This window comes from Nothobranchius furzeri, chromosome 2, assembly GCF_043380555.1.
Source record: "Nothobranchius furzeri strain GRZ-AD chromosome 2, NfurGRZ-RIMD1, whole genome shotgun sequence".
NCBI classification, from domain to species: domain Eukaryota; kingdom Metazoa; phylum Chordata; class Actinopteri; order Cyprinodontiformes; family Nothobranchiidae; genus Nothobranchius; species Nothobranchius furzeri.
The window spans coordinates 78342112-78370027 of NC_091742.1; the positions used below are offsets into that span (position 1 = coordinate 78342112).

Here is a 27916-nt window from a genome sequence, read left to right on the forward strand (position 1 = left end):
AGAAAAGGAACAAGTGCTGCACGGCTCAGAGGCTTACCAGCAACTGCTTCCTCCTCAATAACAAATTTTGCTTTCTGTTATGCTTGTGCATCCTCCCTCTGTTTTCTAAACTGTAATGCCAGAGATGACAACTAAAATGTTTGATAGAGAACCGTTAGTCACAGTTGTATCACTGCTTTAGGCTGTGGTCATGAATACAGCACCTAAATATATTCTATTGTTGAAATACAGAATTGCTAGAAGTCTTTTAGCCAGCCAGAACTCAATAACTGAAAACAAAATAAAATAAAGCTTCACCCTTCAGATTGACACTGTTATGTGCAGGGCCCCTTTTTGGCCACAGGATGGCCTCAGCGGTCTTCTGCTTCGCCTGTCTCACGGTGAACAGGTGTTTATGATTATTCATAATCATGGATCAGCTGTTAAAAGCTGCCCTCTTGCCCTCATTCAGAGAGAAGCTACAGGGTAGTATGGACTCTTAGGAGTTTATGCTATTCTCTTCTCGTGTGCTTGGCTTAGTATTTTTCTCGTTCGACTTTGGTATTTGACTCATTTTGGGATTTGGATTTAGGATTTGAATATTTGGTAACTTGACTTCGGACCGGCTTTAGATTTTGACTTTGGATAACCCTCGCTCTTTTTAGTCTCGGTTGTTTATTCCCATCCCCTTTGGGGTTGGTGTTTTCCGTTCTTCCCTTCGTTTTATAGATAAGCTCCTTTGTGTTTTGTATATAGATATTTCTTTTAAGGTTGTAAGTATTCATTTTGTAATAAATTCCTTGTTTTTTAGCTACACTACACTTTGTTATTATTTAATCCACACACCATTTTTATTACTCCCCTCCTCATCTCTCTTAGAGAGCCGGGGGACGTAATAGACACACTTAGTCATATGGGACGAGGATGGTTTAAATTTACAAAGACCACTGGAAACCTTCAAAATAAAATCCTCAGCATATTTAAAAGAACACATATTTTCCAACAAATAACATATATTTTCTGACAACCTAAGAATTACTGTTCTATGCAGTCCTTGTAGAGGGTAAAGTGGTGTTCTGTTTATCGCCAGCAGAGGGCGCAGATTTCCCATTCTTTCAAGGAAACAAAACAGTGTTTGGAAGAAATTAGCTAAAGTCTTTTTACTAAGGAAGTCTTTAACCTTTATTAATCCAGATTCATAATCCATAGCCGTCACTCACAGGAGACACAATGCTGATGCGAGCGTGCCCTTTAAGAGGTTCCGTTAGATCCTCGAGTTACGCTCTTTTCTCAGGGAGGTTGAGGCCGTGGTGAGTATTATTGTATCAGACCCTGGGATGGACTTTCTCAATTAAAACTTGTTCCTATTTTAAAGGTTGGAATGGAATTGCCGTACTTGTTCTCCTGTATTAATTCACTCCCCTTTAAATCCTGTTATCCAGTGGTTTTGGATACTAAGGCGGTAGTTCAGAGTTGGCCAATCTTACTGACTATTATTTGGGTCCTATCAGGGTTAATTTGCGTCTCCGTCAGCAAAGTGGGCGGTGGTAACTAGAAAATGATTACTAGTTAGTTGATCAGGCTAACATAGATTTATCAATTAATCTAATTAATCCACCCTTTGAAATGGTTCCTTCCCACGCTTAACAGAGACTTTTTTGGTGCAAAAAGAGCCTGTTTGAACCAATGAACTATCATGGCTTATCACCCTTAGGCATGTCCCGATACTCAAGAGAGAGGGGGAGATGAAACTCCCATTAGCCTAAGGTATCTTTTCTTAATCTGTCACACCCTGAAAAACAAGTCCTGTGAAGCAGGTACAAGCAATAAGGTGGCTTACCTCCACTCCTGTTAGGCCAGGGCCGGAGCTCCCACTCAAAGAGATCAAATTGTCCCTTAAAATCCAATGAATGAGAATCCTTTTTCAAAAAAGTTTATTCCAAAATTCAAAAGATATAAAAGGGTAAATCCAAGATTAAATATCCTCTTATGAGTATGCTGCGTCTAACTATCTAAGAGGAAAAACAGCTACTGTAGACTCTCCGTCTCTCGTTGCCGTGACCTCGCGCTGCGTGCGTACGTGCATACATACATACGTGCGTGCTCTCGTCCTTCTACTTCTAACTTGTTCTTATATATGTTCTAAAAACTGCTAAGCAAAGCATTTTCCATTGTTTAGCATTTTCATGTTACAAGCACTTTTTCAGAGTGACGTATATATGATTTAACTTTAAGACAACTAAACAATGTAATCTTTAGTCATCTGCGTCACAAGATAGTAAAACAAAGTAATCATTTATCATTTGTAGGACAGTTTCAGATCGTTCTAAAGCTCGAGCTGTCTTCAAAGGGGCTTCACATCCTGTGGTGCTTTCTTCAGTTGGCTCCCTTCCTGTCTTCACCTGCCTCGATTTCACTCGCATCAGCAGGCTCCGCTGGGCTCCGCTTATCTTTGCTCTCCATGTGGCCCCTCCCGTTGTGTCCTCTTCCTTTGCCACTTCTGTCTGTGGCTCTGATCTTCGGGAGCATGCGACATCCTCTTTGCGAGTTAAATCGTGGTAGGGGACCATAATGTTTTAATGCGAACACATAAGCCTTCAGGAACTTGGTATCCATCTTATCCGGATCTGGCTGGAAACGCAGAGCTTGAACCGTAGCCTCCACATCGATTCTTCTCCTCATCATTATGCCATCGTCAGAAATCGGCATGCACAGGGTACCTTTGCTGGTAGTAATATAACCACGAAACTTCTTCCTCTCACCTGGAACCTCTTCTCCAAGGTAAAACAGCGACAGGTCCGTGACCTGATGTTCCCCAGACGGGAGCTTCCCCAGCAATCCTCGTGGAAAACTTTCGCTAAACACCAGGGGATTACTTCTCATTTCTAACAGAGGAGCTGTCCCATAAGAGACTTTGATCTCAGGATCAAACCATCCGTTCTTCACAGACAACATATTCATGAACTGATAGCAATCTAAGGGCTTGCTCTGGCCCATGTAATAACATCCTCTTTCAAACTTGATCTTCCACTTCAGCTCTCCTCTTGAGGTCCGCTGAACAGGGGAGGACGTTTCTTCTTGCACTTTATCACAAGCAATCATAGGGATTATGTACACATTATTAGGGTTAGGATCTTGAGTTGAAGCTGTTCTTATTGCTAATACAGCCTCCTTCGTTTGGCAATCTTTGTTCAAATCCGCTTCATCTTCAGCCACGGCGACTGGACACACCGTTGTCAGCATCTCCTCGTGGCTCTCCCTGAAAAGCTCTTGAATATCAGGTGAAGTTAGGATTAGTACGTCTGTTTCCTCAACAAACGACCCTGGGAGTTCCGTCTCCATGTGGTCCGAGTTTCCGCAACAAGCCTGCAACACATGCATTGTTCAAACATTGCAGAATGCTCACATTGAAGAGCGATCGTTTTCAGCGGGCCCATCTCTCGTCCCGAGTTTCACCGTGCACACATAAGTCACGGTATCCCTGGACATAGGCACTGGTGCATCTGCAGCTGGGATTAGTCCCTTTAAAATGCGCTGCATGTCCGGGTCCACCTAGAATAAACATAATTACGCCCCACAGAATTAGTGCACCGTCCTGGCAAAACCAAGAGAGTATTTCCACACTGAAGCCCACAAGAGCAACCAGTATAACCATAGACTTATATCTTCCCCACTCAGCCTGTGAACTGTAAAACAACGTCATCACTGCACAAAGGCCCGTGATTATGATAAAAAAAATCTGTACAGGCTGCAATAATAGTCAGGTGAGCTTTCATACACCACGCTAAGCTTTCCCCCGTTGCCGTAAGCAAACAAATAATCACTCCTCCTATTACTAAACTTGTTGGCATTTCATCACTGTACAACCATGGTAACAAGCTTGCACTAGTAATAAAATCATTATTCAACCATCTGGTCACATTCATAAATGCAAAGATGCTTGCGTATATTAATAATTTTCTAACATTGATGTCTCTAATCTGAGCTAACAGTAAAAAGAAAAGCATAAAGGTAATCTTAAGGATGTGACATACCTCATATCCAGCCACTACAATCGGTTTTTGCTCTGACTGAAACTGCTGGCTCATCCTTGCTGCTTACCAGAGTAGCTGTTCAAACTGACAGGTCAGGACCAGGCTGGAGCTGTCAGCGCTGCACCCCCTGTATTAAATAGAACCCACTGAAGAAGGAATGATGTCATTACTTCCTGCCTTTCCTGCTGGTCTGTCATTCTCCTGCTGACCAGGTCCCTTATCTCTAAGTAGCTTGCTCCCTCTCAGCTGCCACTTCTCATGCTTGCAGGCCAAAATCATGCCTATCAATAAAACTATCACTCCTGCCATTAATCCAAGTGCGCACAGAGGCCAAAACAACGCGTCCCAGACTGGAGCAATTATATTATCACGTACCCCTCTTACGACCGTCTCAATCGAATGACTTGTTCCTTGTATAACATTATTTGAGACCTGTACCACACTGTCAGATAATATTTCACCAACTCCTCGTACAATCAAGCTTACTCCTCTTAGCGTGCCGTTAATCCCATATGCAAAGTAGTCAAACCACTCCGCTTCCTGTTGGTCAAGAGATCGTCTGAATGGAGAGCAATATCCGCTCCGTAGGTCCCAGTTTGAATAATCCCTGAAATTAGGAAATTCTTTGGGCGTGTCAGGGTCAATTGTATATCTTTCAGGTTGAGGATTCTTCCCTATTCTGGGCTCATTAAAGCACACATGATGATCTATTCCTAATCCGTTAAAGTAATTAAAGTTCACTAAACTAAAAGCGCCCCACTTAGTTGTTCCAGGGGCCGTAAACCCAGGCGGCACCAAGTCTCCAACCTTATCACCCATAATCATTATGCGATCTAAAAGGCCATTTCCCGTTTTCGTATTATTCTTTTCCCACGTATTTGTCTTATCTACTGTAAACCAATTCGTCTTAACTCTGAGCTGTCCATCTTCCAACACTAGCGTTTTTGTTCCTATTAATTTTCTTTCAAAGGTCTCTGCTTCAATCCGTGTGTCCTGGGGATAATAATCATATTTTTGCTTATTATATCCCTCCCCATACCAGTACGTCATAGGATACGTCTCATACATACCTTTTCTATAATACCTATAATCTTCTGGTATATTTCCTTGCATATATCCACGTAAGACTTTATAGCATAATTCTCCAGTTCCTAAAGTAGCTATATTTAAATAAGGGGGTCTTGGCTTAAAAAATTCCCGATCTCCTAATGTATCAGGACGCAAACCCCCTACCGTTAATCCATATAATTGTGAATACCAAAAAATACACATCCTTCTAGTTAACCCCTTAGTGTTGTTACAGACTTCAGCCTGACATCCTTCAAGCATTAATGTGTAATTTCTTGCCCAGGTCAGACTGTGATAAAAATCTTTCTTGTGGCTTGGTCTAATCATTTCATTTACTGCTTCGAATATGGAATCAGCCTCGATTTTATCATCAGGAGTGGCTGTCCCTTTCTGATAATATGTCCCTGTTATTCTTAGTCTAAGTGGTTCTCCACCTTGCCATAAAGAACTATCGTTAGCCCTTTTAGTTAAACACCTCCTGGTTTCTTCGTTCCATGCATGGAACCCTGTGTCTAAATTTGTGGGATCAGATTGATTCTTCTTCATCCATTGCACTACGCCTGGATGTTTGAAATTAGGAACCTGATATATCCATTCAGTATAAAGAGTGTGTATTACCTTATGCAGCTCCCAGCCCTGTGGCTGAAGGCTCACTTCATTGTGAAGGCTGAAAAAGGTCCAATTAAAATATGTACTATTAATGGAAATTACATAATTTTGATATCCTGTGTAATTCGCGTACTCACTGTGACCTTTTCGTAAAAGTCGAGCTAGATCCTGTGAGGCAGACCTCTTGTTTCTCCCCCCGGGTTCCACAAAGAGAGGAACAGTTTCTTCACCTTCCTCTGTCTCTTCCATGGGACCAGTTACTGTATGGGGCACTCTTAATAACCATTTAATCACATTATCTTTTACATTCTGCCACATGTGACTTTCCTCTACTACACATAAAGAATCATATTTCAGTGTAGTATTAGGAGGGGGGGTAGGACAATTGTCCCTTTTCTCCCTCCCCTTCGACATCCTTTGATACCAGTACGTAACGTTTCCTGTTTGCCAGGAACTAAGGCTGCTGTCCCTGGTTTGGAAGCACCCATATTCAATTCTATGCGGCCACCATTTCTCTATTTTTATTACTTTATATGTAGTGAAGTTGTGTCCTTTGTCTAAATCATCTTTAAGACAGTATTTGTACACCCACAGCTCTACTTCACCTGAAGTTTGATCCAAGATTTTCTTCTTTCTTAATACTACCTGACAGGACTGATTAGGCTCTGTTGATCCTGTCTGATCCAGCATGATGGACATATACTCTGCCCATGGGTGGGTCTCATTGTTCATCGGGACATTTCCAACTTCCTGTTCTGTTGCAGAAGGCGCGGTCACAGAGGGTGTAGCCACAACCGAGTCCCCTGCATGATCCTCCCCACAGGACAAGCACAGGCAGCCGGTTCTGTTCCCTGTTACACTGCAAATCTTGAATCCAATCTGTTCTGCTATCATGCAGGTGGTTATATTCTCATTAAAGTCTTCCTTAGGCCATCGCAGCCTTATTTTGGACATGTTCCAACGTCCTCTTAATTGTTGCGGTTGCCCATGAGTTATGTTATAGGCTACCGAGGACACATGATATGTTCTAAGATATACATGTACTCCATACACTATTGTTATACACAATATTATGATGCTTATTTCGAATAGGATGAAGGAGGCCCATCTGGTCCAGTTTTTCATCCAATTCTTTCCTTTTGGATTATTTACATTTCTCTGTGTGTCTTCGGGATCAACTCCAGCCGGAGCTGATGCATACCTGACAACCTTCCGCTTCCTGCTGCTATCCCCTTTATGCTCCTGAGAAGAGAACATCTGCAAAACAGAAGCATAAAAATCAGCAGGAAGTGAAAGTGCCCTACTCTAATTAACCCGTGTCAGACCTGGGACCCGCCTACGTGATATCCTAGTATACGCCGTCCCGTAAGTCTTCGGCCAATAATCTGCTCCTTTTCGGGTGGTGGCAATGTTAACAGCTGAGCCGCAAATGTGACCAGACGGGTCTATCGCCTCTATCAATGTCAGCTGATAAGGCATGAAAGCACGCTCTGCCTCTGGTCCAAGGCTCTTTAGCTCAACCAGACATGAGGTCACCCGTTTACACATTCCTCTAGGCTCCTGCATGGACAAACCTGTGTGCCAGTCAAGTGCACCTGCCAGATAGGTGCCCCACCTCTCATCTTTATATTCTCGGCTCAACCCCAGTTGTGTACCTGCTTCCCATGCATTAGCCAGGGTCCCAAACTGCTGTCCCAAGATCAAACTCTTAATAGACTTGAAGCGGGACTGAGCCTGAATCGTCTCCAGTCCCCTTTCTCTAGTCTTATGCTTGATGATGAATGGGTAAGCTTCCACCCACAAGTCCCTAACTGTTTTCACCTGGCTAGGGTCCCTGAGCAGCTCTCCCACATAGAACAGGCTGGGCTCGCATATAGGTAAGCAGGTAGTCAAAATGCCATGTCTTATAAAGCAGCAACCTTCTTTGCTTTCGCCTCCATGTGTGCACTCACACACCTGCCATGAGCGGATGCCAGGCTCATGTCTCAAGCAGCTTCTGCAAAAACAAATCTTAATTGGGGCAGAGAGTTCCAATGCCCCCAGATGCAAGTCAGCGCCCCTTTCCAGGTAGCACGGCTTCTCCTCCCGGAGCCCCGACCACCTAATTAAGGAGCAATGGTTTCCACACATAATACATGTTCCCGGAATCCAACCCCTCCACTGAGCGTATCGGTAACCAGTTGGGGAAGTTGTGAAACTAGGAAACATGGCCACCTTACAGGATGCGACAGACCCTCCTCTTGACACCATGATCAGGCCGGAATTAACCAGGTTCGAGCAATCCATTCCAGTACTAGGTTTTAATCCAGCCATGGCTTTCAATCAAGTATTTTTATGAGAAGTTATCTTATAACTTGATGAGGATGAACGCGCATGCCAGTCTCAGTTACAACCACGTTTCCTGTTACGTTATGTATTTGATGCGGTCCACTCACGTTATGTTTAATGCAATTTCCCTTCTGGTTTGGTCCCCGTTTGACCCAAATGGTTTGCCCCTTCTGTAACACAGAAACGGGTTCCGGGTTAGTGTCGTTCTCTGCTCGTTTCAGTTTGATCCTATTTAGAATGACATTCAGTTCTGAAATTCCCTCGGGAGTGTCCCAGTGGGAGTCTAGGTTGGTAAGAATATGATTTTTTACCATCCTAACTGCTCTTTCTGCAACTCTGTTTGTGTGGGATTCATATGGGATAGAAAAAACGTGTTGTATACCCCTTGACTCCAGCAGACAAGCAACTTTGTTATTTTTAAATTCAGGCCCTCCATCTGAACGAAGTGTTTTACAGGTCAGGGGCAGGTGTAGAGATAAAGACATGCTCACCGTGTTACCTGTTACTCGTTTTAGGGGTACCACTTTGCTCTGATCTCCTGGACCATTATCTTTTATTACTAAAAAGAACTTATGCCCTTTTACTCCTCTAGTTGCACACTCTCCCACATCTGTGCTGAAATGCACACCCGGTTCTTCACACGTGATGGGCAGTTGGTCATAATGTACTGGCTGAGCACCTCCTTTTAATTTACACTGCTCACATTTAGCTTTCACTTGTGCTGTTAGTTCTCTTAATTTAGGTACATGAATCTTTTCCTTTTTGAAAATCTCACGTAAGCGCTGCGCTCCTACATGTCCATACACCTCATGAGCATGGATGACTAGCTCTTCATCACCTGCGGGAGTTCTATTCTGTAAGAACGCCGTAGGTAGGAACAAACCTCGAGCCTGCACCAGTTCATCCACCTCTGCATTTCCCAGCTCATCTGCTCCTACACCTCCTGTATGACTGTTCACATGTGTTACCACTATTTTTAATTTCTTCAAGTAGCACGAGATAAGTGTCCACAAATCAGCATGCTCAAGCTTTTCCCCATCAGTCTTTTGAAAATCTCTAACTTCCCAGAACGGCAGATGCTCATCTAAACCACCCTTCACGTACTTGGAGTCTGTAACCAATCTCACTGCTCTCAGCTTGAGTTTGCTTGCGTCAGCAAGTGCCATTACCACTGCTGTCAGCTCTGCTGTTTGGGCCGAACCGATCACTTGCCCTGCTTGCTGGTATTTCCTGTCTCTTATCTGTCTCACAAACCCCCACTTGCATGTGTCTCCATCCCCTTCTCTTTTCGACCCATCTGTGTAGTAAACTGCTTCTGGGTTTATGGGCCTAGAGATTTCCTTCTTTGCAGGTTTTAATTTTGTGTCCCCTTCTATTTGGATCTGTGGATTTGCTAAAAGCATTTCCCATTTAGCCCTCCTTGGCATCACTGCTCATGCTTGTGGCAGTAGGTCTTTTCTGAGCTCTTTGATCATATAATCTGTGGTTTGAATTACGATTTTCTTTTTTTTTTTTTTTTTTTTTTTTTTTTTTTTTTTTTTTTTTTTTTTTTTTTTTTTTTTATTAACGTGTCCTGTCTGGCTGTGAAGCAAGCAGAATTGATGTCTGAATGCTGGTAACAAGCCTTACAGTTTTACTCTCAGGTGGAGCATCAGAGCATCTGCTTTTAATGTCTCAGGTGGAGCATCAAAGAGTCTGCTTTTAATGTCGCACCTGATATTTAAAACTTTATTGTTATTGTTTTTGAATGCTTTGTAATTTCGACCAGACACGGAGACAGAGGTGAAAGAGAAAGGAAAAGAGAAAAGGTGGGGAGAGAGGGGGTTAGGTGGGGGGGGGATTCAACAAAAATAAACAATAATGAACAAGAGTCTGCTTCTAGACCTGCAAAATGAGACGAGAAAAAAGCAAAACATAACAAAAAAATGGGACACAACACCAATATAACAAAATCAAGCTATCACTGCATCAACTTGATGAAGAAATATATAATCAATCATTGTTTAACTAAACAGTCACACGATAATATACCACAGTGCATTGAGTGCCCACCATAGTCTTAAGACATGTGTTGAACGTGCCCAAGCCCATACTTATGAGAGCACCATGTGAGCACCTGTGTGTGTACATGCGCTTGTTTATGTAAGGTTTATCTATAGGAGCGTCCAATAGAGAGTGTGAGGGACCACAGATCTGCCCCCCAAAGACGCGTAGGAGACGGGGGGGGGAGCTCCAAGTCCCAGAGATCCAGGCGCTGCCCCAGAACACAGGAACCCCAAGGAGCCCGCAACCAGAAAGGCCCCCGCCCCCCTCGAGAGGCACAGAGGATCGCCCCGGGAGGCCACAACCAGCAGCCGGCAGAGCCCCGGGAGATATCAGCGGCAAGTCCTCAGGCCTGCCCGCAGCCTCCCACCCCCTAGCCGGCCGAGTCCGGGACCCAGCGACCCGGGACCCAAGGGCGACCACCCCCGCCGGGGACCCAGCAGAGCCCAGGGACCCAGACCCCCCCAGGCCGCCACCGGGATTGATCAGGCAGATGCCAAAAATCTTAAACTCCCTGACCCGGGAGCCACGAACACTCAGGCAGACCAAGGCATCACACCCACACCAGGTGTGACAGGGGGGAGGGGAGACGAAGATCTATATCATCAAAGGAGGTCCCAGGAGAAGGGAGGAGTCAAAGGCCCCACCTGACATATACAGTCATACACAAACACAGTCACACACTCCCTCCCTCATGCTCACACATGCACATACAACCAAAGACTTACAAAAATACACGCCGGACACCCATTCATGCTCCCCATACACACCCTATTCACTCTGGTCCCGGTAATGCTGCACATGGGGTACAACCACCACCGGTTACCAGAGTTTGACCCTTTCTGCTGGGGTGCTGATGAGCAGGCTCCCCCGCCCACCGTCGAGCACAGCAACCCACCACCCCAGACCCCAACCAGACGGCCAGATCTCCCTCCTAGTCTCCAGCCCCAGGCAGCCAAGCAACAACAGAGGTGTGCTAAGACCCCCTGGTCTCCCTCCACCTGCTCCAACATAGTGTTGTGTGTTAATGAGGTGTATTCTATTGCTGTGGTGAGCGGGCAGTGCGGGCATTTTCTGGCCTATGCCAGCTGATGCCACTGCACCACCCTACTTGCACCCACAGCCCTTGGTGTCTAAATGCAGTTTAAAATTCGAAGTGGGCACCGGCACTCGGGAGGAGGCTGAGAACTCCCCCTGCCAAGTGCCGTTGAATGTGCTCACTCCCAAGGCCCTAAGTGTATGTTTGCGTGGAATGTCGTCGGTGGAAGTGCATAAGGTGCAAATAAAATTGGGGGGCAGGAAGCCACAGGAATGCGGAAATGGGGTCCATACCCGCACTCCTCGACTTGTCCACCCCCCAAGGTCCTATGTGCATGTTTGTGTGATGATGTGAGGGAGCAGGAGGAGAGAAATAAACGGGGATGGGGAGGAATGGCTGGTAGGGCTTAGCCCTCCAGGGAGCCAGCTCCCCCACTGACCCCAATAGGCACCTCCGTTGTCATACCGCCGCCCAGGGCATGGAGACCCCAGCCCATCCTGCCAGGGCCCAAAGCAGCAGCATCACAGAGCCCCACAGAGCCCGAGGGAGCCGACCCAGCCCCACCCCAGCAGAATATCTATGCCCATCCCTGCATTTGCACAACTTCCAGAATATATAAGACATAAGACATCCAGGTAAGGTTGGGTCCTCCCCCTCCTGGACCTCCCCCTCCCCTGTGATGGGACAACAGAGGAGCCAGGGCCTGCCCTACGCCCCTGAACCCGGGCCAGGTACTTCTGCGTATTCCTGCCTTCTTCCCGGCAGCGTACATGTAGGGACCCGACCCCCAAGGCCCAGCCCAGATCCCCACACGGGGCCGGCCACCCCAACACCCCGAGCCCCCAGGCCCCCACCCAGACCCACCCAGGGGCAATGCAGCCGCCAGGCAGTGACCCATGGCCGCCGCCAAGACCTCCAAGGGGCTCCACTCACAACCGCCAGCAGTACACCCCCCGAGGCAACCCAAGCACCTCCAGAGGGGGGGAACGGCCCCCCAGTGCCAGACATCCCCAGTGAACCCATCCCCAGGGAACATCCAGATACTCCAAACTCAGACCCTCCACCCCCCCACCCACATCATCCCGCAGGACATCATCAACGGCCCCCCATCACCGCCATGTGATGGAACCGATCAAAGGAGCCCAGAGAGATTTATTTGAAGTGGAAGCAGAGGCTAAATCAAGTGCAATATGATCTAACAAAAGATTTCTATACTGGTTAATGCAGAGATTTTCTCTATTTTTCCAATTCAAGAGGATAGTTTTCTTAGCGATGCATATGGCAGTCAGAACCACGTGAACCAAAGATTTTTCAATCGGGACATCATCCAGGTTTCCCAGTAAACAAAGAGAGGGGGTGATTGGGATATGACATTTCAGAGACTTTGACAGGTCTTCACATACTCTACCCCAAAATTCCTGGACAGGTGGACAGGACCACAGTGCATGAACGTAATTGTCAGGAATGTTGTTTGTGCAGTGTGTACAGATGTCAGACGACACAAACCCCATCTTGAACATCCGATGACCTGTATAGTGTACTCTGTGTAGAACTTTGTACTGAATTAATTGTAAATTGGGGTGTCTGATCATTTTAAAAGTTTTTAAACAAGTTTGGGACCAGAAGTTCTGGTCAAAGCTGACTGATAGATCCACCTCCCATTTTTCAATAGGGATTGCTATTCTATCGTCTATTTTGGACAGTGTCTTATATACTTTAGACAGTAGTTTAGGGGGTTTGAGATTGCAGAAGTCTAAAACCCTTGGCGGGGTTTGTAATTCTATTTTATTGAGCTTAAATTTTTGTTTGACTACAGATTTGATTTGGTGGTATTCTAAAAAGCTATTCTTTTCTATTCCAAATTGGGAGACTATTCTATTAAATGGGATGAAGTCCAATCCTTCATATATGTTTTCCAGGTATAGGATTCCTTTATTTTTCCAGTCCAGAAGGTTCATCATTTTATTATTTTGCAAAATATCAGGATTATTCCAGATAGGTGTGCGTCTGCATGGTACTAGTGAAGACTCTGTCATTTTAAGATACTCCCACCATGCTGTCAGAGAAGTGCTGATACTAATACTTTTGAAGCCTTCATGTTTTCTTACGCTTGAGCTAATAAATGGTAAGTCTGAAAGCTCTATCGTATTGCAAAGTGTCTGTTCTATATCTAACCAGGACTCGTCTAATGGGTTATCTTGCAACCATCTTGGTATATATTGCAGCCTGTTGGCTAAAAAATAATAATAAAAGTTGGGTAGATCCAGTCCTCCTCTGTCTTTGCTCTTCTGAAGCGTTTTTAAGCTAATTCGTGGAGGTTTATCCTGCCAGAGGAATTTGGTAATTGAGGAGTCCAGAGATCTAAACCAGTCAGCTGGTGGTTTGTTTGGGATCATTGAAAATAAGTAATTTATTCTGGGTAAGACCATCATTTTAATTGTAGCAACTCTTCCCATCAGTGATATTGGTAAGGATTTCCATCTAGCAAGATCATCCTCCACTTTCTTTAAAAGTGGGATGTAGTTTAATTTGGTTAGATCTGCTAACTTGGGAGAGACATTAATTCCCAGGTATGTGATATTACCTGACTCCAGTTGAGTATTAAGTAAATTGACAAAAGAGAAATTAATTGGTAGAACTGTTGATTTTAACCAGTTTATAGAGTAATCTGAAACTTTTGAAAAAGAGTTTATCAGTTCTATTGAATGAGACAGAGACGATTGAGAATTCTGGAGGAAGAGTAAAACATCATCTGCATAAAGACTGATCTTATGTTCTATTTTATTACACTTTATCCCTTTAATACCTGTTGTTTGCCTAATTGCTGCTGCTAGTGGTTCGATAAAGATAGCAAACAGTGAGGGGGAGAGTGGGCATCCCTGCCTGGTCCCCCTCTGAAGACAGAAGCTAGCTGATATTTGGTCGTTCGTCCTAACACGTGCAATTGGCGAACTGTATAATGTTTGTAGCCAGTTTATGAAGAAGTTCCCAAAACCAAATTTATGTAAAGTTGCAAATAAGAACTTCCAGTTAACTCTATCAAAAGCCTTTTCTGCATCTAGAGATAATATACTAGTTTCTATATTTCTACTGTAAGAGAAATCTATCAAATTAAGTAATCTACGCGAATTAGTGGACGACTGTCTACCCTTTATGAAACCAGTTTGGTCAGGGTGTATTAAGAAGGGGGTTACCTTCTCTAATCTTTTTGCCAGGGCTTTACAAATTATTTTGAGATCAACATTAATAAGAGAAATTGGGCGATAGCTGGTTGGAAATGCTGGGTCTTTGCCTGGTTTTAACAAGAGACTAATATTGGCTGAGTTCATGTTTGGCTGTAATCTGCCGCTCTCTTCGATTTCCCTCACCATTCTGAAAAATGTTGGAGCCAAAATGGTCCAGAATTCTTTGTAGAACTCTGCTGGGAACCCGTCTGGACCTGGAGCTTTCCCATTAGTCATGGATTTAAGGGCTTCTTGGAGCTCTGCTGATGTTAGTGGCGAGTCCAGGACTGCAACTTGGCTGTCTGTTAATTTAGGAAGTGTTAACCTATCAAGGAACTCATCGATCTCGTCATCTGATGGGTTTATCTGTGGTGAGTACAAAGTTTGGTAAAAGTCTCTGAAAGTGTTGTTTATTCTTTCAGGGTCATAAACTATATTCCCAGTTGAGTCTTTAACAGCAGATATGGTAGTTTTCTCTTTATTAATTTTTAATTGGCTGGCCAGAAATTTACCGGATTTATTACTATGTTCAAAGTTTTCTATTCGTAGTCTTTGTGCTAAAAATTGTGTTTTTTTGTCAATAATTCCATGAAGTTCTAATTTAGCTTTACGTAATTTGCTCAGTAACTCTTCTTCTGTGGATGTCTCTAAAGACTTAATGATTTCTTCTAACTCCTGGATACGTTTATTTTCTGTTTTTTTCTTATGTGATGAGAAAGAGATTATTTTACCTCTCATCACTGCCTTTCCTGCCTCCCAGAGAATAGATGCTGATGTTCCAGGCAGGTCATTATGTTCTAAATATAAAGCCCACTCCTTTTTAAAAAATTCTATAAAACCTTCATCTTTAAGCAGTGATGTATTAAACCTCCAGTTTTTGCTTGGTGGGATTGCTTTCTTGTTTACTAGAGTTAAAGAAACCGGAGCATGGTCGCTGACAACAATAGGGTGTATCTCAGTGTCTGAAATGTCAGCCAGCAATGAGCTGCTGACTAGAAAATAATCCAAACGTGAATGAGAGTGATGGACGTGTGAGAAAAAAGTATACTCTCTACGGTTAGGATGAAGAGATCGCCATGCATCACAAAGCCCATAATCACTCATGTACTGTTTAACTATATAAGTGGATTGCCAATTGCGCCGAGTCCCAGCTGTACTGAGCCTGTCTAAGGAATGCATCCAAAGATTAAAATCACCTCCAAGTATAAGTGGACAGTCCAAGTGTTCGGAGAGTACAGAGAAAAAATTATGAAAGAATGGAGGGTCATCAATATTTGGACAGTATATGCTCACAATACATAAGCGTTGGTTCTGTATAGTTATTTTTAACATTATAAATCTACCTTCTGGATCAGAAACTGTGTCCAGTACTGTGAAATTGATGTTTTTGTGTATTAAAATAGCTACCCCTCTTTGCCTAGAGTTATAGCAGGCAGAGAACATGCTGGGAAACTCAGGTGTTTTAAGTTCATCTGCCGATGTGGCAGATCTATGAGTCTCCTGTAATAATATTACGTCTGCTTGCATTCTTTTTAACTGATCAAAAATCTTTAATCTTTTATCTCTTGAGCCAGTTCCATGTACGTTCCATGAGACAAATCTTAGTGCACCCATAGATGTGTGTGTGAGTAGCTAAAATATGACGCCTTCATGTGAATAAGATGGAATAAGTATCTAAATGTATAAAATAGTATGTTAATAAATAACAGAAAAGTAAATAATAATAAGGATTCAACAGTGTTTGTGGTTGTATTATTTGACGCATAAATTATGATATTGTGTTGTGACTTAAATATATCCATGTGTGTGTGTGTGTGTGTGTGTGTGTATGTGTGTGTGTGTGTGTGTGTGTGTGTGTGTGTGTGTGTGTGCGTGTTCCTGTGTGTGTGTGTGTGTGGGTCTGTGTGTGCATGTGTGTGTCTGTGTGTGTGCGTGCGTGTGCGTGTGTGTGTGTGTGTGTGTGGAGTCTGACGCAGTGTTGGAAAGTTGTGTGGTTGTGCCATACAGGTGTAAAGAAGCAGATAAAAAGAGGAAAGGAAAATACAGAAACAGGTTAAAAAAGAAGAAAGAACTAAAAAGAAAAGGTGATGGGGTGTGAGGTGATGATGAACAGGTGAACTCATCATCTAAAACACGGATCTAGCAGCTGTTTATTACTGACGTGCTCAAACCCAGTGAATCTGATAAGAAAAATAAAGGTCTGACCTGATGTTGGGCTAATACAGCCAGTCTGTCACTCCTCGCTCCTTGTAAAGTTTATTATCCACATAAAGCTTATCCACTGAGATGACAGCTCTCTTCCCATCTTGGATAAACTTTTTACGCAGCGGAAAGAGAACTCTGCGCCGATCCAGGATTTCCTTAGGAAACTGGTCATTAACGCTGAAGTCTTTGCCTTTGAGCTCTCTTCCGTGACTTTTAACCAGATCCTTCTGCTTAAAATGTTCAAATTTAGCCACGATGGGACGAGGTCGTCTGCTGTCCCCTCTTTTAGCTCCAAGGCGATGTACTCGGTCGAAGGTGATGTTTTTTACCGTTTCTTCGGGTATCTTCATTTGGGTCTGGAGAAAGTGTTTAACAGTGCGTTCGCAGTCCTCGGCCCCTCCCACCTCCTCCGACAGACCTGCAAACACCAAATTATCCCTCATGCTACGGGCCTGAAGGTCCAAAACCGTCTCCTTCAGAGTTTTGTTGTCCTGGGTGATCCGCGTCATTCCCTCCTCCAGGGAAGAAACGGACTCCCGCAGAGACGTGTTCTCAGCAGCGAGCCGCTCCACCTGCTCCTGGCTGAATTCCAGGGACTGGCGGAGGTTCTGAAACTCCTGGTGCAGAACCTCAAGCAGATGAAGACGCCCCTCAAATCCCACAAGCCGTTTATCTATGGATTCTAATAATTCCAATATGTCCTTCCGGGGAGATGAGGCCTCAGGCGAGTCCTGAGGGCGGCTCCGCTTCGTCCCAGGTGTTTCAGGTTCACCCGCTGATTTCTTCGGACCCATAACAAATAACTCGAAAACTCCGTCAATAAAGTTCTGTAAACTTTCTAAATTTTCTTCACTTACCTCCAGATTGAGCGAGTTATACTTACCAGATTATTTTTTTGCGTTGTCAGTTTTTAAATTAGGCAAAAATGCATCTGAATTGTTTGTGAATGTTTGCTAACGAGCTGCCATCAGCTTCAAACGCTGCTGTGTCCGGTAATCGGCCGTCAGCGCATGCGCATCTCTCCCTCAGATGGACGGGACGGGACTTCACTTACACATACTGACCACTACTGAGCTGTTACTACTTTGGTTTCTTGCTTGATGATGAATGGGTAAGCTTCCACCCACAAGTCCCTAACTGTTTTCACCTGGCTAGGGTCCCTGAGCAGCTCTCCCACATAGAACAGGCTGGGCTCGCATATAGGTAAGCAGGTAGTCAAAATGCCATGTCTTATAAAGCAGCAACCTTCTTTGCTTTCGCCTCCATGTGTGCACTCACACACCTGCCATGAGCGGATGCCAGGCTCATGTCTCAAGCAGCTTCTGCAAAAACAAATCTTAATTGGGGCAGAGAGTTCCAATGCCCCCAGATGCAAGTCAGCGCCCCTTTCCAGGTAGCACGGCTTCTCCTCCCGGAGCCCCGACCACCTAATTAAGGAGCAATGGTTTCCACACATAATACATGTTCCCGGAATCCAACCCCTCCACTGAGCGTATCGGTAACCAGTTGGGGAAGTTGTGAAACTAGGAAACATGGCCACCTTACAGGATGCGACAGACCCTCCTCTTGACACCATGATCAGGCCGGAATTAACCAGGTTCGAGCAATCCATTCCAGTACTAGGTTTTAATCCAGCCATGGCTTTCAATCAAGTATTTTTATGAGAAGTTATCTTATAACTTGATGAGGATGAACGCGCATGCCAGTCTCAGTTACAACCACGTTTCCTGTTACGTTATGTATTTGATGCGGTCCACTCACGTTATGTTTAATGCAATTTCCCTTCTGGTTTGGTCCCCGTTTGACCCAAATGGTTTGCCCCTTCTGTAACACAGAAACGGGTTCCGGGTTAGTGTCGTTCTCTGCTCGTTTCAGTTTGATCCTATTTAGAATGACATTCAGTTCTGAAATTCCCTCGGGAGTGTCCCAGTGGGAGTCTAGGTTGGTAAGAATATGATTTTTTACCATCCTAACTGCTCTTTCTGCAACTCTGTTTGTGTGGGATTCATATGGGATAGAAAAAACGTGTTGTATACCCCTTGACTCCAGCAGACAAGCAACTTTGTTATTTTTAAATTCAGGCCCTCCATCTGAACGAAGTGTTTTACAGGTCAGGGGCAGGTGTAGAGATAAAGACATGCTCACCGTGTTACCTGTTACTCGTTTTAGGGGTACCACTTTGCTCTGATCTCCTGGACCATTATCTTTTATTACTAAAAAGAACTTATGCCCTTTTACTCCTCTAGTTGCACACTCTCCCACATCTGTGCTGAAATGCACACCCGGTTCTTCACACGTGATGGGCAGTTGGTCATAATGTACTGGCTGAGCACCTCCTTTTAATTTACACTGCTCACATTTAGCTTTCACTTGTGCTGTTAGTTCTCTTAATTTAGGTACATGAATCTTTTCCTTTTTGAAAATCTCACGTAAGCGCTGCGCTCCTACATGTCCATACACCTCATGAGCATGGATGACTAGCTCTTCATCACCTGCGGGAGTTCTATTCTGTAAGAACGCCGTAGGTAGGAACAAACCTCGAGCCTGCACCAGTTCATCCACCTCTGCATTTCCCAGCTCATCTGCTCCTACACCTCCTGTATGACTGTTCACATGTGTTACCACTATTTTTAATTTCTTCAAGTAGCACGAGATAAGTGTCCACAAATCAGCATGCTCAAGCTTTTCCCCATCAGTCTTTTGAAAATCTCTAACTTCCCAGAACGGCAGATGCTCATCTAAACCACCCTTCACGTACTTGGAGTCTGTAACCAATCTCACTGCTCTCAGCTTGAGTTTGCTTGCGTCAGCAAGTGCCATTACCACTGCTGTCAGCTCTGCTGTTTGGGCCGAACCGATCACTTGCCCTGCTTGCTGGTATTTCCTGTCTCTTATCTGTCTCACAAACCCCCACTTGCATGTGTCTCCATCCCCTTCTCTTTTCGACCCATCTGTGTAGTAAACTGCTTCTGGGTTTATGGGCCTAGAGATTTCCTTCTTTGCAGGTTTTAATTTTGTGTCCCCTTCTATTTGGATCTGTGGATTTGCTAAAAGCATTTCCCATTTAGCCCTCCTTGGCATCACTGCTCATGCTTGTGGCAGTAGGTCTTTTCTGAGCTCTTTGATCATATAATCTGTGGTTTGAATTACGATTTTCTGTGATCCTGCCAGAGCGAACATCATATCTTTGTGTTTCATCAGAGTGGTCAGCACTTTTTCACTTGGCGTGTAACGACTCTCTGTTGGTGCGAGCTTATAACCTTTACATGTTATTAAACCCTTGCTGTCATAGTTCTGAAATAGGCACTCAGTGAAGTCTTGTCCTACGATTACTCTTACGGCCAGTGGCTCACTGTCTTCTCTATTCGTAAGGTTCACCAGATTAGCTCCTATTTTATCCATCACCGTTTGATAAGTCTCAAGTTCCTGTGAACTCAGTTTACGGTTGTGTGTCACTAGCTTTTGGCCTACTTTCGTTCTGAGTCCCTTTTTAAGTGACATTATAGGGTCAATTATACTCCGGAACTCACGAACGTTGCTGGATATATATTGGAGTTGACCGATAACACCCTCCAATGTGAGTAGGTCATGTGGGGGCGTTATGTTCTGCAAATAGGTAGAAGGTACTGACACCGAGTCTGATATCTCAAATCCGAGGAACGTAACTTTCGTGCGTCCTAGTTGACTCTTCTTTAAGTTAAGTTTGAAACCTGCACATGTCAATCGGGTCACCACCTCATCCAAGGTTTTCAGGTGCTCACTTTCATCGTCATCTGTGAAAAATATGTCATCGATATACTGTACAACAGGTAATCCTTTCAGGTACGACTGTACTACGCCTTGAAACGCATTGGGCGAATTTACATATCCCTGAGGCAAGACGGCCCACTCGTAGTACTTCCCCTCAAACGTGAACCCTGTTTTAGCTCGGCTTTCTTGCGCTAGAGGGACAGACCAAAAACCGTTCGCCAGATCAATGCATGTTTTATATTTTTAACAGGCATGTTTCGGAGCTGCATGTATGGGTCAAATGTCTTTCGTACATCGTGTGGAGACACTCTATTTAGCCCTTTTAAGTTGTGTACTAGTCTGTAAGTTCCGTCAGGCTTAGGGACCGCTTGAATACGGAGGCACGTGGACAATACTTCCTTTTCCTCTATTATCCCTTTGTCACAGAGCTCACTGAGCGTGCATCTGATCTCATCTTTCCCTTCTCTGATTGGATACTGAGCTTCCCTTGCAGGCATGGCTCCTCTGATCACGTACTGCTCTTTCACTCTACCACAATCATTTTTATGTGTAGCCCAATTTCCTTTCTCTATTATTTTTCTGAGTCTGTCTGGGTCTAGACTAGATTTCTCCAGCTGTTCCTCAACGAGTTTGGTCATATCCAGTTCACCTAGAAAATTCACTCGCAGTGCTGGGTCCTTTGTTAGTGTGACTAAGTCTTTTAAACTAATTAAGTTCTCCGTTCCTTTTATATAAAGAATCCCCTGTTTGTCCTTGTGAACTTCCATGCTACGAATTGTACCATCTGCTAGTATTACATTTTTGTATCCTATTTGTTCCATCAGATTATTCTCACGCTTCACCGATATTAAAGCTCCAGTATCTAAGATATATTTTTTATCTTCATACTTTACTTTGAGCCATTCTCCGTCCCAATATGTGTGGGATGAGAGCGCCTCAATGACTTCTACTTTTGTTGTTGCTGGGGAGCTCGGTTCTTGGAGCTGTATTTTGCATCCCAGTCCTTTATGGACTGGATCAGCTTGTCCCTTTCGTCTTTTGTCATTTTGGCCCATTCTTCTGGATTCGCTCTCCTGGGCCTATGTTAGGAGGTGCCTGCGGATCATAATATTTTATCTGCACCGGGCGGCTGTTTTTATTTAGTCCTCTTATGCCATAAGAAATGGGATTTGTCCTGTCCTCTTTCACTGCCGGCTGGGGAGGCTGCACTACACTTTCTCTGTTGTCACTCTTCTCATGGGCTGTTACTGGGGAGAGCCAAGTCACTCTTTCAGGTGTTTTGCCACCCGAGATTCGAGTGCTGCACCTTTGTTGGGACCCGTGCTCTGATCTGGGCGTCCTCCTTGGTGTGCTGCGCACCACCAGTTGGGGCCCGTGCTCTTCTCCCTCAGAATCAGTCTCACTCTCACTGCTTCTATTCCTGTCCTCAAAGCATTTTTTGAGTTTCTTCTCTACTCGGGGCAGGGTTGTTTTTTCTACCAGAATTACTACCGGGATATCTTCCAGTCTGCTAGAGGCTTCAGAGTAGACTACTAGGCTTGCACCGAATGCCTCATTTATCCGGCACACCTGGGGTTTGTAATCGAGCTTCAACACTAGTCTCCGTGCTCCTAAATCCAGGGCCTCTGACACCACTCGTTCCCAAGCCTGGTAGAAGGTGAGATCAGGGCTGCTCGGGTCCACATTCATTATGGAAGTAGCCCGTATGCGTCCCTGCAGATTTCCTAGCTGCCTGTCTAAAAGAGTAGTTATTTCTCCTCCTTCATTATTACGATCCACTAATGGGATCATAGAACTTCTGCCTCTCCCTCCTAGGAGTCTCCTCAAGGAGCTCAGGGAGGAAGTGGTACCCGCAGAGCTTTGCGGATCTTTCAGAAAGATCAACACATCTTCTTCTTGGAGTTCTTCATCTATTTTCTTGCCTGATAAAATTATTACCGGCTCTTGACCTATCACAACATGACTCTGAGATACTGCGGAGCTATGGGGTTCTAACCTGGGAAAAGGAATTGGGTTTAGTGTTCTTTCGGGCCCTAACGGTCCCTGTCTCTCTTCCTTCTCCCACACTGAACCATGCTGTTCGGTGGGTGGTCTCCTCGAGCCCTTTACGAACACTGGAGGGGGGGTGTGGTTCGGCAGGGGGAGGAACGGGTTCCACCGCGCTGGCCGAACCGAGTCATCGGGCGGGGGAGTGGGTGGCGGCATCGGTGGGGGTGCGGGGAATCCTTTTTCGGAGCCGAGGCTCGCGGAGAGTTCCCCACGGATCACTGGATATAAAGGGGGGGTGGGGGGGGGGGGGGGCGCTAGGCACTGGTGGATCCTCATCCCAAGATAATGAGGGTTCAACCGCAGCTCTCCTTCGGTACATTTCCGCCTGAAGCTCCGTGACTCCCAGTCGATTACATAGCGCCTGTCTCATCTGAACTGCCTCATTTTTGGTTTTGGTTAAAAAGTATATTATTCTACTGCTAGCTTGTTGAGTCATGAATTCTGCCATAGCCGAGTACATTGCTCCTGGGTCACATTGGTACTGACCGACCCCAAAAGGAGTCAGAATTAAAGGTTCCGGTCCGGCTGGGAGTTGCTCCAGCAGACCCAGAAGGATCTCATATTGTTCTTCCCTAGTGAGGCTTGCTGGATTCTCCCAACAGCACCATGCCACTTGGCTGAAAGAGGGGTTGTTACGTTGTTCTCCCATGAGCACTAAATCCCCGACCAACGGAAAAACATGAGCATTTCTTACTTGGGCTTCAGCATTTGGACAGCGCTCTGCTGCCGCCCGAGCTGTTCCTCCTGCATTTTGAAAGTTCCGGTTACAGGACACTGCTAAAATGCCCTGCGATCCACCTTGATATGTGGTTATTTCTCCGGTTACGAATCTCACATTAGGGAGAATATTCTCCGGCTTTATTGTTAAAGATCTATCTGCCATGACTGGTTAAAAGTTTTTTATTATTCTTTATTTTTATTTTATTTTATTTTTATTTATTCATTTTTTACGTTCTTATTTTTTATTATTTGTCATTTTTATTTTTATTTTTTTCTTCCTAGTTCAACCTTGGCTTTTCTCGCGTCGGAAAGCCGTTGTTTCTTTCTACTTTTTCTTTCAGTTAATCCTCCGTTCTCCCTATCTCTTTCCTTTTCGAGAGATTGGTGCGGTTTTTCACTTACTCCAAAGTTATAAGCATACAAGGTCCTTGGTGCACGAGCCTTTATCAGCCTAGAAACCAGTCTTATTTCGGTTAGTCCGGTATCCAATATTTGACCTTCACCACGCCCCGAAGTTGGGCGCCATGATGCGAGCGTGCCCTTTAAGAGGTTCCGTTAGATCCTCGAGTTACGCTCTTTTCTCAGGGAGGTTGAGGCCGTGGTGAGTATTATTGTATCAGACCCTGGGATGGACTTTCTCAATTAAAACTTGTTCCTATTTTAAAGGTTGGAATGGAATTGCCGTTCTTGTTCTCCTGTATTAATTCACTCCCCTTTAAATCCTGTTATCCAGTGGTTTTGGATACTAAGGCGGTAGTTCAGAGTTGGCCAATCTTACTGACTATTATTTGGGTCCTATCAGGGTTAATTTGCGTCTCCGTCAGCAAAGTGGGCGGTGGTAACTAGAAAATGATTACTAGTTAGTTGATCAGGCTAACATAGATTTATCAATTAATCTAATTAATCCACCCTTTGAAATGGTTCCTTCCCACGCTTAACAGAGACTTTTTTGGTGCAAAAAGAGCCTGTTTGAACCAACGAACTATCATGGCTTATCACCCTTAGGCATGTCCCGATACTCAAGAGAGAGGGGGAGATGAAACTCCCATTAGCCTAAGGTATCTTTTATTAATCTGTCACACCCTGAAAAACAAGTCCTGTGAAGCAGGTACAAGCAATAAGGTGGCTTACCTCCACTCCTGTTAGGCCAGGGCCGGAGCTCCCACTCAAAGAGATCAAATTGTCCCTTAAAATCCAATGAATGAGAATCCTTTTTCAAAAAAGTTTATTCCAAAATTCAAAAGATATAAAAGGGTAAATCCAAGATTAAATATCCTTTTATGAGTATGCTGCGTCTAACTATCTAAGAGGAAAAACAGCTACTGTAGACTCTCCGTCTCTCGTTGCCGTGACCTCGCGCTGCGTGCGTACGTGCATGCATACATACGTGCGTGCTCTCGTCCTTCTACTTCTAACTTGTTCTTATATATGTTCTAAAAACTGCTAAGCAAAGCATTTTCCATTGTTTAGCATTTTCATGTTACAAGCACTTTTTCAGAGTGACGTATATATGATTTAACTTTAAGACAACTAAACAAAGTAATCTTTAGTCATCTGCGTCACAAGATAGTAAAACAAAGTAATCATTTATCATTTGTAGGACAGTTTCAGATCCTTCTAAAGCTCGAGCTGTCTTCAAAGGGGCTTCACATCCTGTGGTGCTTTCTTCAGTTGGCTCCCTTCCTGTCTTCACCTGCCTCGATTTCACTCGCATCAGCAGGCTCCGCTGGGCTCCGCTTATCTTTATCTTTATCATTTAATCTCTATTCTTATTCTCCTCGATCTGAGTGCGGCCTTTGACACCATTTCTCATCCCATCCTCCTTAATAGACTCTATTCCTTAGGCATCACTCACACCCCCCTCCGCTGGTTTCAATCTTACCTTACTGGCCGCACTCAGTTCATCCAGTTAAAATCCTTTACCTCAGAACCCTCCCCAGTCAAGTCAGGTGTGCCCCAGGGCTCTGTCCTGGGGCCCCTCCTCTTCATAGTATATCTCCTCCCTATCGGCAAAATCTTCCGCAAATTCAATATCCAGTTTCACTGCTTTGCAGATGACACCCAGCTCTACATTTCCAGTAAGCCCAACTCAACTCTCCCACCATCCTCCCTTACACTCTGCCTCTCTGAAATCAAATCATGGTTCACCTCTAATTTCCTCAAACTCAACGGCAATAAAACTGAACTTCTTCTAGTTGGCACTAACTCCACCCTCTCAACATCTGACAGCTTTTCTTTAACTATTGACAGTGCCACAGTCTCCCCCTCACCTCATGTCAAGAGTCTGGGTGTCATTCTCGACAGCTCACTTTCTTTTCAAGCTCACATTAATAACTTAATTCGGTCAGCATACTTCCATCTACGTTCCATAAACCGTCTTCGTCCCTCACTGACCCCTCACACTGCCGCCATTCTCGTCCACAGCCTCGTCACCTCCCGTCTCGACTATTGCAATTCACTTCTTTATGGTCTCCCCAACAAACTCCTTCATAAACTGCAACTGGTCCAGAATTCAGCAGCCCGTATTATCACCAGAACCCCTTCCTTTCACCACATCACGCCGGTTCTCCAGCAGCTCCACTGGCTCCCAGTTAAATTCAGGCCCATCTTCAAAATTCTCCTCCATACCTTCAAAGCAATCCACAACCTCTCTCCTCCATATATCTCAGACCTTATAAGTATTCACACCCCGTCCCGTTCACTCAGATCTTCTTCTTCCATCCATCTTGCGGTTCCTTCTGCCCGTCTCGCTACCATGGGGAGCAGAGCTTTCAGCCGCTCTGCTCCTCGACTCTGGAACTCACTTCCCCCAGACATCAGGAACATCGACAGTTTTACCCTTTTCCAATCAAAACTCAAAACACATATGTTTAAATCTGCCTACAACCTCTGATTTTATTGAAATGTTTCTCTCTGTTTTTTCTTCTTTGGGTTTTATTATTGTTTTATTGTATTTTATTACGTGTTTTGTGTAAAGTGACCTTGGGTGTCCTGAAAGGCGCTTTGAAATAAAATGTATTATTATTATTATTATTATTATCTTTGCTCTCCATGTGGCCCCTCCCGTTGTGTCCTCTTCCTTTGCCACTTCTGTCTGTGGCTCTGATCTTCGGGAGCATGCGACAATGCCACCCACCACCTCAAACTGACCTACAGTGAAAGAAGATCAAACAGAAGACTTGCAGGCCTCTGGAGGTGTTGGTGATTTGGTGGGCGGTGGTGGTTGAGTGCTTTTGTTGTCTCATCGGCCCAACCTGCCGGTACCGGGCCCGGCAGCGCCGAACCCGGTGTAGGGTGCAAGAGAGACAGTCTCATGCAGACTGACCAATGAAGAGAGGGCCTCAAGTTAAGACCCTCTCCTCATTGGTCAGTCCACACGAGGTGTGTCAAAGGTTACCATGAGTGGGTTACGTGATGTCAGGCATTCAAGTATTGAGTATATTTACTGCATATTACAGTAAAATATTCTGTATGTGACCATATTATGGTGATCCTTGGGTCGTGATGATGGGGCTCTTGAATATTGTTGCCCAGGGTACAATGAAGTGTTAATCTGGCCCTGGTGGGCTGTCAGTCGGTTGGGGGTGGGGCGGTGCAGAGACGTATGAAGACGGTCGTTCTGAGACATGAGACTGTATGTTTTTTGGTGACCATTCCAGCAGGAGTGTGTAAAACAGATTATTGCTTAATTAAAATTAAATAAAAATATATATATTTAACTTGAAATAAATTGTAATGCTTGATTCCCACCTTGATTGTTGTGGTACAGCCATGGGAGGAAGTGATTTCTGTTTATTTCGGGTCCCAGCCAGATTCTTTGTGTTTACTTTTTTCTTCCCTCTCACTGTTTCCCTGCTGCTCTCTCCATCATCATGCTCACTTATTTATACTTCATCAGGTCAGGGTTACAAGGACTCATCATCTATCTATCAGCAGTAAAGAGTTACAGCTACATGTCACAAATGCTTCCTGGGAACTTTTAGTTATAATTAATGTAAAATTATTTAAAATCCATCTAGGGTCATTCATAATATAACCAGGTATTGTATTTTGCCAAGAAAAAGAATCTATCATGTTAAGTTAACTTCTTGATGTAACTGCATCCACTAAACAGAGGATTATGTTCATGTGGGTCACCAGCATGAAGTTATTGACGTTGTGAAAGCAAACATGGCTGGAATCAGTTTTACTGTAATCTTGTTATTATTCTTTAAGTGTACGTGCTGCTGTAATGAGTGAATGTCCCCACTGTGGGACTAGTAAATCTATTCTGTTCTATTCAATACATTTTTATCAGCCAGTAGGAAAAAAATACGTTTGAGGAATTTTGACCTGGTTAAGGAGAAGGGTTCATCTCCCAAACAGAAAAAACACACTAGTAACACGGTGAATTAATTCACCCCGTAACCAACTAATGTAGGAGAGGGGCGTGTGAGTGAGTCACCGCGGTAGAAAGCCCAGCTTGCTGTGAGCTTGAGTAGCGAGCGATCTGTGGCTGATGAGTGAAAACAAGACAAAACACATTCAGGACTGAAGCTCCATCAGAATCGGCTTTATTTCACAATAAAAGCTTGTCATTTTGGTGTCACTGTTCAGGGAGAGAGAACTGAGCCTGCCCATCCCATCCGCTGCAGGTGAAGCTCACCGCTCCGCCCACCTCCCAGCCAGAGCGGAAAGAAGCACATCAGCTTGGATTATACATGTAGTGGGATGAGTCACCTGCCACCAAGTAATTGGACGACCTATCATTGAGGGAAGGCGCTAATATAAATAGGGCCTGAGGTGGCGCTACAGCGATCTTTTACTTTGGCTCAAACGTCTGCTTCTTGTGTGAAGCGCCATTGTGTACCAGACTCCGGCGTGTCGGA

General features: G+C 44.5%; 1 protein-coding gene across 2 annotated transcripts; it reads right to left on the reverse strand.

Moving 5' to 3' along the window:
• Positions 1 to 1196: 1196 nt before the first annotated feature.
• LOC129157142 (uncharacterized) lies at positions 1197 to 6947 on the reverse strand. 2 transcript variants are annotated; one of them, XM_054736324.2, is made up of 2 exons: positions 4014 to 4258; positions 1197 to 3345 (listed from the first exon to the last, which is right to left on the reverse strand). In XM_054736324.2, the coding sequence occupies exons 1-2, from the start codon at positions 4065 to 4067 to the stop codon at positions 2356 to 2358; spliced, it is 1044 nt and encodes a 347-aa protein (XP_054592299.2). In that variant the 5' UTR covers positions 4068 to 4258; the 3' UTR covers positions 1197 to 2355. The 2 variants fall into 2 exon arrangements, 1 of the variants encoding a protein (XP_054592299.2); XR_008560490.2 differs by having other exon boundaries at positions 3152 to 3531; positions 4014 to 6947.
• Positions 6948 to 27916: the final 20969 nt, after the last annotated feature.

Bases quoted from the DNA above. Each gene is read 5' to 3' on its own strand.
- LOC129157142 (XM_054736324.2), bottom strand. From the start codon at position 4,067: ATGAGCCAGCAGTTTCAGTCAGAGCAAAAACCGATTGTAGTGGCTGGA. The intron at 3,346-4,013 runs GTATGTCACATC...CATGTGTTGCAG, and splicing joins TTGTAGTGGCTGGATATGAG to GCTTGTTGCGGAAACTCGGA.